The sequence below is a fragment of the Blennius ocellaris genome (assembly GCF_963422515.1).
Source record: "Blennius ocellaris genome assembly, chromosome: 10".
Classification (NCBI taxonomy): Eukaryota; Metazoa; Chordata; class Actinopteri; order Blenniiformes; family Blenniidae; genus Blennius; species Blennius ocellaris.
Genome location: NC_137659.1, coordinates 1,865,426 through 1,877,925, shown reverse-complemented (window position 1 = coordinate 1,877,925; position 12,500 = coordinate 1,865,426). Strand labels below are relative to the sequence as shown.

At 45.6% G+C, this 12,500-nt stretch overlaps 1 protein-coding gene across 3 annotated transcripts in view; it reads right to left on the bottom strand.

The window, feature by feature from the left end:
• Positions 1–12,500, bottom strand: part of LOC308135890 (rho GTPase-activating protein 29-like) — a 30,240-nt gene that overhangs the window by 4,871 nt on the left and 12,869 nt on the right. For 2 of the 3 annotated variants that reach the window (XM_080504037.1, XM_080504039.1), the window contains exons 3-17: positions 11,135–11,278; positions 7,371–7,467; positions 7,010–7,082; positions 6,704–6,764; positions 6,053–6,202; positions 5,679–5,743; positions 5,493–5,603; positions 5,014–5,094; positions 4,627–4,794; positions 4,380–4,517; positions 3,959–4,146; positions 2,333–2,502; positions 1,895–2,050; positions 1,496–1,594; positions 1–83 (exon numbers count right to left, since the gene is read on the bottom strand). The exon at positions 1–83 is cut by the window's left edge and continues 81 nt beyond it. In XM_080504037.1, coding sequence (XP_080360163.1) covers positions 1–83; positions 1,496–1,594; positions 1,895–2,050; positions 2,333–2,502; positions 3,959–4,146; positions 4,380–4,517; positions 4,627–4,794; positions 5,014–5,094; positions 5,493–5,603; positions 5,679–5,743; positions 6,053–6,202; positions 6,704–6,764; positions 7,010–7,082; positions 7,371–7,467; positions 11,135–11,278 — 1,784 coding nt within the window. The remainder of the gene's footprint in view (positions 84–1,495; positions 1,595–1,894; positions 2,051–2,332; positions 2,503–3,958; positions 4,147–4,379; positions 4,518–4,626; positions 4,795–5,013; positions 5,095–5,492; positions 5,604–5,678; positions 5,744–6,052; positions 6,203–6,703; positions 6,765–7,009; positions 7,083–7,370; positions 7,468–11,134; positions 11,279–12,500) is intronic. The other variant, XM_080504038.1, reaches the window with a different exon arrangement.

The window sequence follows — 12,500 nt, the reverse complement described above, 5'->3', positions numbered from 1 at the left end:
GTGGGTTTGAGCCGCTTTGGACATCTGGGCGTTTCGGAAGGGACCCGGGGAGCTGGCCGTCTCCGTCACCATCTCCGCCAGACCTGAAAGTGACGGCAGCCGATGAGGAACACGACTAAACCACACCGCCACTACCACCAGCCTGGAGTAAAAACAGAACTGGAGTGGAGACGATTAGAGAAGTTGGTCGGTTTTTGTCGCTTTGATCGCTGCTTATCACGTTCGACGAACCAATTCAATCCTTTTATTGAGCAACTGACAACGTTTGGCAACGTAAACGTCCCTGAAACGGAAAGAAATACCTCAACAGAGGGGAAAATGGAAAGTTAATTAATGAGATGCAAGTTCTTCTTGTGTGTTTCTTAGCTTTTGGCTCTTTTGCAGATAAAAGTTGTGCGTAAAATATCAACACCGTGGTCGGAAAACAGCAACCAACTGCAACTGCTTAAAACAAACACACAAGGATTATATAACACATTGTGTTGTCTGACGCAGTCAAGTGCATAAATAAACTTCTAGGTGATTAAAGCACATTTAAAAAAACATTTTTCACCACGCTGATCCTCCAACTACGGAACAATGGATCCAGACTGTTGAGCAGATCCAGTTCATGGAAAGATTTGACTCACATGCTGAGATTACAAAGATCCCAGTTTGAGGAGAAATGGGAGAAATGGACAATATACAAGAACAGTGACAATGTAAATTCAACTGAGTGAGACGAGACGTGTTGACAAAGACACATGTGACCCTTGTGAGTTCCCCTGCAATTTAATTTAATTATATATTTTTATTTTATTTTATTTTGTATTGTATTTGCATTGATATGTTTGTCCTTGTATTTTACAACTGTTCAAAAAAGACAGTAAAAAAAAAAAAAAAAGTTTTTTCAGGGTTTTGTTTTGTTTTGTTTTTTAATGTACACATATTTCATTAAGTTTCCAATAAAGGGTTAAAGAAGACTTGGGGGGGGAATAATAATAATAATAATAAGATAAAAGTTTGGGGTTTGCATAAACTGACATTGTCATTCTAGAGTGGAACACACGATTACACGTCGGTTCAAACAGAAGAGGTGTCGGCTCACTGCAGCTCACAATGAGAAAACAAACACTCTGACTCGACACAGATGCAGGAAGTGTAAGCGGAGCCCGTTTGCCAAAACTAACATGACCTCGATCTGTGCAGATCTGCGGCGTACAAAAACATTGGATACGAGCAGAAATCCCGCCACAGAACCTGACCGACAACACGCTCCGTGTCGGAGCGTGAAACGAGAGTTGCGCAACGGCGTGTCGCCGACACACACACCCACACGCACACACACGCACACACACACACGGCGACTGGTTTTGTTACGGCAACAAACAAGCAGACACGTGAGAATACGTCTGTCTGGGGAGGAAAGAGAAAATGAAAAAAATGCGCACGCACACACGACGACGACGACGACGACGTAATTATTAAGGCTGAAGCGCCGGCGGCGACGTCTCACCGTTGTCGGAGGGGGACGGCGGCTCCCGCTCGTCCAGGTCGTCGGCTGAAGACATCGTCCCCGTGGAGGGCGTCCTGGGCAGCCGGCGCTTGAAGTCGCCTGCAAATAGCGAACGGCTCAAGCTTGTACCGAACAACAATTCGGAACGAAAGAGACAAAAGTCACGTGTTTTGCCGAAACGCCGAATTCACGATGCACAAATCCGTCTAACCGTTGATTCAGCCGCTATTCCTTCATCGTTTTCCAGGCGCTGCAATGAAGTTAAGCCACTTCTCTTGCAGCTTTTCACTCTCCCAGTTCAAACAGATTTATAGGTGATTTTTTTTTCTCCCCTCCCAACGTGAATTCGTGATTTTCAACTGCACGCAACACAAAACCTTGGTGCACAGTCGTCCTTACCTGGACTGGCGGTCGGGGAGTCCATGGACCTGGACTCACTGCTGCCCCCGGCGCTCTCCGAGTCACTGCACATGCCGCCCTGGCTGCCCTGGCTGCCCTGGCTGCCCTGGCTGCCCGAGGCCCAGGCTCTCAGTGGGACTTGGTTCCTCAATGCTGCTGGAACACACACACACACACACACACAGATCCAACCGGTCAAACGCAGAACAACCCGGAGAGTGACAGGCGCGACACTGTTATTTTCGGAAACAGATATTCCAGACCCCGTGATTAATAAGTGACACACAAGCGGAGCTATTTTGACTTCAAGAACTGAGAACGGCCGCTTATGACTCGGTCCCTGAAGACGTTCACAGAAAAAAAGACGCGTTTGCGTGTTGAGACGCCTCCTCCGATCGGGCATCGGCTGACAAACGTACAGTCCGCTGGAATACGTACCCTGTATGTCTGTGCTGCTGTTGGAGCGCTGCTCCCGGATCTTCGCGTGGCGGTGCAGGGCGTTGTCCACCTCGTCCCCACTTAACACGTCGCCGGAGGTGACGGATGCCTGCGACAGGTTGCCGTGGGAGGAATGAGTGCTGCCCACTGACCTTTTCTTGAAGACAAACCTGGAGAAATAAGGTTGGCATTTAAGGTCCTGTGATGAATTTAGCAGTAGGACACTTCTTTTTTTTATTGTTCCACAGTTTCAACAGGTTTATATTGCATAATGTCCATTTGTGGGGAGTTTGACATTTTCTGAGATTGAATGGTTTTCACATTTTTAACCAGACACACGGGAAGATTAAAGATTAATTCATGATAGAGGCTATTTGAATGTGTTCATACTGGGTGAACATAATTTTTTTTACTCCACTATAGGTATTTTCCCTTTGTATGACTCGCATTGCAAGAGGGTTTTATTTCTATTAAATAAATGAAAAGGCAATCCTTTCTACAGAGGCCGGGTAGATATATATATATATATATAAAGTATTTCTTAATTTTTACCCCTGGTTCTGAGCTACAACTGTTTCTTGTATCTTTGTATTATTTATATTTTTCTTTTTCTTGTCTGTTTATTTTTCCTTTGTTTTGTGTGAGTATTCCCTTCTATTACAAGTATGGATACTATAAAGGACATTGGGTTTGGGAGAAATGTGCTTGTATTGTGAAAGATTGACTGTTGTACATTTTGGAAAACACAATAAAATACTAATTAAAAAAAAAAATAAATGAATGAAAAGGCACGTAGCTTTCATAATTTTACTTTTCATTTTTTACTTGTCAGAAGCGAAAGTGAGCCGTAGTCCGAATGAGAAGACCGAAGAGAGAAAATTTAATGAGACCTTTAGAGCAAATAATGCCAGATTAACAATTAAGTCCAAACGTCTGCAGAGGGAAAACTTTTTTTTTTTTTCCTTCTTCTTTTGGTCTCAACGCCCCCAGTAATTTACTCCTTGCTGTACCGAACAGATCCCCGACGGCACCCGTCATCTCGCCCTCCACTTTTACACGACGAGACAGAAGTTATGGAGCGTTGCTTGTTTTCCTGGCGGTAACCGGTGTGTGTGTGTGTGTGTGTGTGTGTGTGTAGGAAGCTGGCTCTGACAAAGCTTTGACAGCTTAAGTAGTGTGTTGGGGACAGCGTCAAATCGCAGCCAAACTCTCACGCTCGCAATCTTCCCCCGGTGCGCTGAGCCCGCGCCACAGATATTTCCTGAGGAAGGGCAAGAAATTCAACCCGTGGCTCTTACTCTCCTGCATTCCCCCCCCCCCCCGCGCTCTGACTCACTGGTAACCTTTGCGTGAAAGAAGAACTGAGCGACTCCGAGCGGAGTGGGAGGAACCGCTTCCGCTCCTTCACCCTCGTAATGATCCGCAATACACGAAAACTACCGGACTACGAGTTGCACGCTTTGGCTCGGCTCACTTCGCTCTGCCCGGCTCCCATTATTGGCGGGAACGTGTCCTTCGTGACTAATTCTGAACTGGAATGAATCTTCGGGAAAGTGTGGAACAAGCGGCACAGACACTCATCACCAGTAAGTAACTAGAATCCGCGGAATCCTCCCCGGGGGGTACCTGGTGTTGTCGGAGGATATGGAGTCGGAGTGGAGGCGCTCCTTGGGCAGATGTCTCGGCAGGTTTCGGACGAACTCGGCGTAGGCCTCGCCCGGCTCGTACAGCTTGGCGCCCTCGCCGAGGGCCTGGAAGTGAGCGGGGAGGGGCGCCGTCTGCGCCTGCTGCATCTGAAACCAGTTCACCGTCACCTGGCAAAAAGAGGAACTCGAGAGTCAGTGCGAGGAACTCAAAAAAAAAAGGCTCGCGGGCACTACGGTAGGTAAACTCCTTGCGGTCGCATTAAAACCTACGAGGGGGCTTCGCGCAACCGGGCGTATTCGGTGAGACATGAAGAAAGAGAGTGACTGCTTGGGTGCAGCCTTCCCCTCTCGTTCACTGGTGTGTTGCATAATGAAAAACAAAAAAAAAAGAAGCTGCTCACGGCTTTGAGTGTGAGGTCACACTGGAAGACCATCTCCCGGATCTGAGCGAGGACGGTGCTCTTGGCGTTGGCCAGATCCAGTCGTCTGACGCCTGCGTCAGCCATACAGGTGTGGTACTGGTCCTGGGCCTCCTCCGCCTGCTCGGGCAAAACACACAGGGAATAACGTAAAGTCCTTGTTCACAGTAAATACATACAATGATGGTATAATGAATGAATGGCTCTCCACACCCCCCCCACCAGTCACCTTCTGCAGCGCCTCCTCCTCGAGCCTCCTCTTCTTCTCCAGCTGTTTGTTCCCGGCGCTGGACTGCTCCTCCTGGGAGCGGCTCGTCGAGGACCGAGCTTTCTGGTACTCCTCTCTCCTCTGGGCCTTCAGGGCTCGCGCCTTACGTAAGGTCGCCTCTGCCTCTTGCTACCAGATAAATATGAAACAGTTCAGTTTAAACGGGAAACGCCTCGTTTGATTAGCAACCTTTCCTTTCAGTCGGACTCTACTCATTAAATCTATTTACTTGCCATCTAATGAGGATGATTATACACCAGTGAGTCATCGTCTGATGTGCACTGTGAACCACCGACCACGCTAAGCGAGGTATTGAACGTGTATCCACACAGGGACTCACTGCTTTACCATTTTCTTTTGCTCCCGCTGCCACTGCTCCTTTGTGTCCTTCCTCAGCTTATCCAGTTCGTTCTTTCGAGCCAGAAGGGGCTAAGAAAAAAAAAAAAAAAAGAAATGTAAAATATCTCCAGTCAGACCAGGGTGCTTCCCTTTCAGCTGAACAAGACATGTACATTTGGTCACATCAAATCAGTTGTTTAAATAAAAATTTAGAAAAAGAACAAATAAAAGCACACGACATTGGAATAATGTGGATTTAATGATATTAATGAAAACAGAAAAAATTGTCTCGTCTTTGTCTGGAACTTCATCATAGCAGATTTTCTCCTTTCAGCATGTTATCTTAAGAACCAGGTTGGCTCACAAGAGCTTTCATACGCTGACGATTTGAAGTGAACCGAGCAAAAAATTTCATGCTTCGAGTGCGAGATAAAGTCTTTGCATTCTCCATTTACCCACCGTCTGCTTCCTCGTGCACTTCTTCTTACCTGGATGAATTTATTAGTTTGAAGAGCGACCGCCGTCTGAATAAGCAGCTGGTTGTATTCAATGTCATTCTTGAATGTGGAAACATAGAGATCGCTGAATGGCATGTAGTCCTTGGAAAAAGAAAGACGCAATGTAATCTCCAACAGGTTTTGTTCTCACAAATGACACGGCGGACCTTCAGTTACCTGTTGACTGGCCAGTGTCTTCGCAGACTCAGCCACTTTGGCATAGCTTTTAGCATATTCGATATCTGAAAGAGAGTCGAGATTATACGGATTATTGCGTCTGTTAAAACCGTCAAAGGTCCACAGCAAGCTGAGGTGGGAAGTTAATATCATCGGCTAGAAACGGGGCATAATGGGTGTCCTTCCAATTTGAACGACGCGTGCGAACCATGAGTTCACAGTTTTAAAGTGTTTACACTTTTTATGATTCAACACGAAGCCCAAACTCTTATTGATCTCATTTAACTTGCGGTGAAACGTAAAGGAAAGGTAAAGCGAGATCCTCGTGCGGCGACGGTTTGGGTGGTGGCGTCAGTGGCCTGAGCGTCTCTCACCCATGGCCAGACGTTTCTCCATCCAGGCGAGCAGATCTTTGATGTACTTGGACCAGGCCTTGGCGTAGAGCAGCGCAGATTCCACGCCGCTGTCATTCTTCAGCAGCGTCAGGTCGACTTCTTCCTCCCGTGACGGCGGCACGTCACGGCCTGTGAAGCCGAGACGAGTTTAACCGACGTCCGAATAATAAACTGCTTTCATCTCAGTTCTACTATCCCAGCCAGCATGTGCTGAATAAAATAAATAAATAAATAATAATGACAGCATCGATGTTTTCTGCGTAGGAGGATATGAGAGCACAGCGCAGCTTTTAAAAACAGTCCAACAGCGTTATTTTCGTTTTTTCCAAGTTGCACTGTACAACTGCAACTGGCTCTTCACTGATTCAAACACAAACCCCCATGTGTTTCCCATCCTGCAAAGGAACTACTCTTCAACGGGGCAAGGAATGCCAGATATGTGGACGGCGAGGGGAGAAAACGAGCCGCGAGTATGAAAAAAGCAGCAGAAATAACAGGGGTGGAAGCAGAGGTTTAAGGCGGGTCTACCTCAGGCATTCCGCCGTCCAGCTCACTCACAAGCTCACACTGTTAAAAATGCTGAAGTCAATAATAGCGAGATAAACGACGGAATATGGAGAGGAAGCGTACCCACGAGGTCGCTCTTCTCTGAAACATACTCCTCTGGATCCACGGCGAGGTTGTCAAAAGACTGCGGAGAAGACAAGAAGGGGGGAAAGAAAAAAACAGACCTCCAATCAACGCCCGACATCAAAAGCGGCTTTTTTAGAATTTTAACACCACAATTAAGTACAGTAAGCAAGACTTTGAAGTACTTTTAAATGAAGGCGCTTTCAATAAACCCGTAGTTTTACAAATTTACAAACCTCGGCAGGAAAAAAGAAATAAAACAAGCCGAGAGTTCAGGGGAAAAAGAAAAAAGAAGAGGTATCTCACCCTGCTTCTTCTGGTCTGGGGGATCCCCAACCCTGAGCTGTTGTCCACATCTCCCATAAGGAAGTCAGAAACTCTAAAAAAAAAAACAACAACAATAAAACAGTACAGGCAAGTAAGAAGCATAGAAAACTCTGAATTGCAGTACTTTGAAATAGAAAGAATCGGCTATTCAAAAACCCAAATACTGAACAAGGACGGTGACGATGGCAGGTTTTTTTTTTTTTAAAGAGCAGCAGTGCGTTAATCAAAGTCAGCCCGATTGTTTTTTTTTGGCTGGAGCATAAAAAAAGTAAAAAAAAAAAAGAAAAAGTCATAAAAGAAATCTGGTAGTGTTGAAAAGGTAAACAAGCGTTGTACTCACACATTGCCGAACGTGAATGCCAAAGTGTCAATGGATCTGTGCAGCTCGCCAAATATAGCTTTTCTGTTTTCTGGGTTCACTTCCTTGAAGTTAATGCCTGCGAGAAGTGATTAAAAAAAAAACAAAACAAACAAACATTAGCCAACATGGAGCGAACGAGCAAAAAACGGCTTTTTAAACTCGATCATTCAACAGATGCGTTAACGCGGCCGGGCGCCGGTGGTTGGCGGGGGTTTTTTAACGACCGTACGGAGGCGGTACAATGGTCATGGATGGAAAAACGGCTGAATTAAATTGTAGAGAGTCGCCGCTGCAATCGTGCAATCAGACCCGTGGTTGAAAGGGGTAAATATTTGCTCGCGGAAAGAATTCAGGGGATTTTTAAGGTAACTGCTGATAGGACATACAACCATCTCTCAATGTCAATAGAAGGAACCCCCCCTCCTCAAAAAAACACAAAAAAAACTGAGTTTGGACAAACTCAAAGGCATCGACGTGCAGCCCGAGCGTCTCCTTACCCCACCAGCGTTTCTTCTTGGAACAAAACTTCAAAGGCTCTTCAAGGGTGGGGACATTAAAGACAAAATCAGAAAGAATCCCAAATTCGGTCTCCTTTGTTCGAGCGCATTAGAATCCTCCGGGCCATCGTCCATGCTGATCACGCACCAGAAAGAGCAACCGGTTGTGCACATTCTTCGAGATCTATCAACGGCGAAGACGTCCGGCTGCTTTTCAGAAGGCCGTCCAAGCTTGACGACTCTCGGCGAGGCGCACAGACCTTCCCATTCTCACGCAGAAAACTTTTTTAGTTTTTTTTTTTAAATAAACAAGGAAACAAAAAAAAAAAGACGACACTGCAGAGAGCAGTGGGAGAAGCCAAAAGACAAGTCGGTGAAAACCGACTAAACAAGAGTCCTTCCTGTCTGCCTCCGCAACAGGAAACGCTCGCGCAGCTTGAGTTCTGCGACGTGCAAGACGACCCGCGGCCGCCGCCGCCGCCGCGCTTACCTTCTCCCTCCTGCCGCCCGCCGTCATCGTCCGGCGAACTCACACCTGAGAACTCCCCGGCCTGCTCGCCGCGACTAAACAAGCGCTCCCGCGCGACGCGGACGCCGACCCCCTCGCTTTCGCGCTTCCATCTCCCCCTTCGCCGGAGTCCCCTCGATCCATGTCGGCGGCTGGCGGGGTTCCGACCGCGGGCGTCCAAGAGCGTAAGGAAAGGTCACGGCGTTGGGGAGGCGGCTCCGCGTTCCAGGGAGACTCTTGAGGACAAGCAGGAGAAAGGAGGCAGCGGCGCGAGCTTCCCCCCGCCGCGCACCTCCCCGGCCCTGAATAGCGAACGTAGAACTCTGCGCTGACTTCTTCCTCAGGACATCCTGTGGGTCTCATAACAATGATTCCAGAGCTCTGCCCCCCCTCCCTCACCTCACCCACCCACCCAACCCCCCCCCCCCCGTCATGACTGAAATATGGAAACTGCATCGTTGGAGTGCAGGGCCCATTGTTTTCTCACGGTTGAGCTGCAACTTTTCTTACTGGATTGTTTTTTTTATTTTTTATTTTTACTTATTCTATTTTTTGGCTTTTGTTAGATATTTACATATATTTACAGATTTTAATTCTTTCATTTTAGAATTTCTGCACCTTTTTTACCTTGAGCTGTTGTAAGTTTGTGTTTCCCCCTGGGGAGGAATAAAGTTCTATTCTACTCTATTCTATTCTAACTGTGACAATTAGGCTCTGATGTCCTCAGCGTTTATGTATTTTTCCATCTTGACATAACGATTTCTCTGGCATACTGACATACAACTCTTTGGGACGATGCTTATTTCTGCAAAAATTCCTTAGACAATGTTAAAAAAAAAAAAAAAAAAAAGAAGCCCTATAGGCTGTATAGGAGCATAAGAACGCTTCCCTTGATTGACTGCAGTAATCTACTATGCATTTTCAAAAGGAGAAGAAAAAAAAAAAAAGATTGTCCATGTCTGCTTTTGTTTTGGGGACACAAACAGCAGCAGAAGCTTTGCCTATTTACAATAAAAGTTATAAGTGGGGGGGGGGCTTGAAGATGTTCCTCACATTTTCAGGTTGAGGAAACTTCGCAGACGGCGAAGAATGAAAAAACAAAACAAAAGCTACTTGGCCATAGCTTAAATGCATAGTGTGACATTTGAAACTGGTTCGGCAGCCATGTGTTTGGAAAGGCAGGGAGGAAGACTCTTTTTTTTTTTTTCTTCTTCTCCTCCTCCTCCTCCTCCTCCTCCAGCTCATTCTGGCGGCAGTCCAAACGCCCCAGGTGTCGCGACCGGGCTTCAAAGAGGAACGCAGGTGAAGAGACGACACGCTCTGAAGACAGTGAGGCGCACAAGGCCTGTTATCAGCCACGGCTTTGAGTTTGCATCTCTGATGTCTCGCTCATTCATCCCCTCTTTCAGCCTTCTCCTTTTCATCCACCCCCCCCCCCCCCCCCCCTTTTCCTCTGGCTCGCTGTCTATGTGAGTTTTGTGTTACCTGCGTGCCGTCGGGGGGGGTGTGAGCTGATGCCAGGCACCCCCTTGTGGACGGGCACAACTTTCCTACTTTTGATCCTTTTGGAACTGCAAGAATTTGCCAGTCTATTCTGAAATTTACATATTAAAGTTAATCAGATATTATTATATTTGCTAAAAAAAAAAAAAAACCTCAGTCACCTGCATCTGGATATCGTATTTTTTTATTCAGGATTAAAACAATTTGTCATCATCTGGAAAAAAATGTTGAGTTTACGTGTCTAAAGTATCACTTCACATAAATTGGACTCGTTGTTTTATTGTGAAAGGTGTTTGCGTCATGTGACCTCCACAGATTGCATTAATGTCGAGGGTCAAATTCTGACCAATGTCATTTTTGCCAATCTCGGGTTTTTTGGATCAGCTTCTGTCGGTTTTCATTTTTATACTTAAAAAAAAAAAAAAAATCACATGGCGGGCCGGATTAGATCCTCTGGCCGCATGTTTGACACCCCTGCTTTACCGTCATCCAGATAGTCGCTCTGCTAAAGTGTGGCTGATGATTAATTTCCTTTTTTTCCACCTTGACAATGACTGACCAGTATAAAATTTGCCTTTTTAACCCAGTTCACAGGAGGTCACGACAGTAACCGGTAGTAGAAACACAGAGTTCTGATTCTCCTGATGAGAAAACTCCACTAATAATTCCTATTCATGACAAAAAGAGATTTCGTCACCCGATTGAGAGGATATTTCTTGAACAGAGACTTTGCTCAGACAAAACATGAACGATCGTACTGCGTGATGCTTCAACGATGAGTCAAGTCACCTCGGGTCCCGTTAAAAGCTCTCCTGTGGTCGACTTTAAAGCCTTTTGTTTCCTCTCCCGCCATTCTAATCATTGTTGGAGCGCCACCGTGGAGCCAGACGAACGCAGACGTGCATTCTTACGCAGTTGTTCACCGCCCGGGCGTTGACGCGAGGCAGGTGACCCGTCAGACGAGCAGACTCCGAACGACACCGCGAAACAGAATGAAGAAACACGGATGAGCTTGAATGATGGCCGACGAGGCTCTGCACGTCCGCCGTCTTCCCTTCAAAGATTCCTTGTACGTTTCTCCAGGCCAACTCACTAAAGCAGGGATCAATGAAACATTCCCGCCCGGGTGTCTTTCCCCCCCCCCCCCCCCACACTGGCCTCCTCCTCCTCCTGAGCCGGCGATTCAGACCAATACGTGAGCAACCGTCTGCGTGCGCGGGCGACTGATTACTGACCTTTGACCTTGGCGATGACCGTGCCGGCCGCGCCCAAGATGTCCGCCGAGTTGAGGGTCTGGTGTTTGCCGATGACGGCCTTGAGGACCCGCAGCAGCTCGGCCAGACGCTCCTGCACCACCTCCTGGAGACCCTCCAGGCTCGCTGACGAGAGACGTGCGAGAAGTGAAAAGTGTGTTTTGCAACCATTTGCAACCATTTGCAACCATTTTCAACCCCGCTGCTCGAAGGAACGTGACAGGAAGTCCTTCCTCCCCGCGGCAATAAGACTTTTTAAACTCTTCTACCTCCGTCAGAGCCTCAATCATCACCTGGACTAAATTACATTGATACTTATATTATATCATATATTTCATATGGCATACTGCATGTACATATACATATATTTATACATGTGCAAGTACACTAATACTATTGGTATTATTATTATTATTATAAGTATACTATTACTATTACCATTGGTATTATTATTATAAGTATACTATTACTATTGGTATTATTATTAGCATTATTATTATTATTATTATTACTGATATATATATATATATATATATATTGTTATATTATTGCTACCATTATTAGTAGTACCATACACGAGTATTATACACTATTACACATTGTTATTATCTGTATTATTATATTATTATTATTGATATATATATATATTGTTATTGTTATTTTATTGCCACCATATTGTTATTGTTACATTATTGCTACCATTATTAGTAGTACCATACACGAGTATTATACACTATTACACATTGTTATTATCTGTATTATTGTTTTTATTATTATTATATAATGCCTACTTCTAATGGCTCTGCCACTGCACCTTACGATTTATTTATCTTGCTTTTATCTGTAAGTGCCCATGTTCCGTTCTGTGTTTTACTTTATGTCTTATACCCACATATTTTTCTATTTTTTACTTTTATTTCTATTCTATTGTATTTTACAACATTCCTATGTACCACATTGCTGCAACAAGACAATTTCCCTTCGGGGATGAACAAAGTAATTATCTATCTATCTATCTTGCAATTTGTTTGTGTTTTTATTATGCATTAGTCACAGTCGGCGCCGTCGCCGTGCGTCGTGAGTCACTTGGTGTCAAACCCACTTCCTGACATTCCTTTTGCCTTTGACACACACATCACATCACAAACACCGTGATTAGAATGAAGCTTCGTCACCGCAAGTATTATAGCATGCTTTTTTGTAATCTGTGCATGTGTCTGCACATTACAAAAAAGAAAAGGGAAGAAAATAAAAGGGGGGGGGGGGGGGGGGAAGAAGAAAAAAAAAGCGTCTGTGGTTGAGAAACCGTGACAAACTGAGCCGTACTGTGACGCAACCGGGTTTTCTG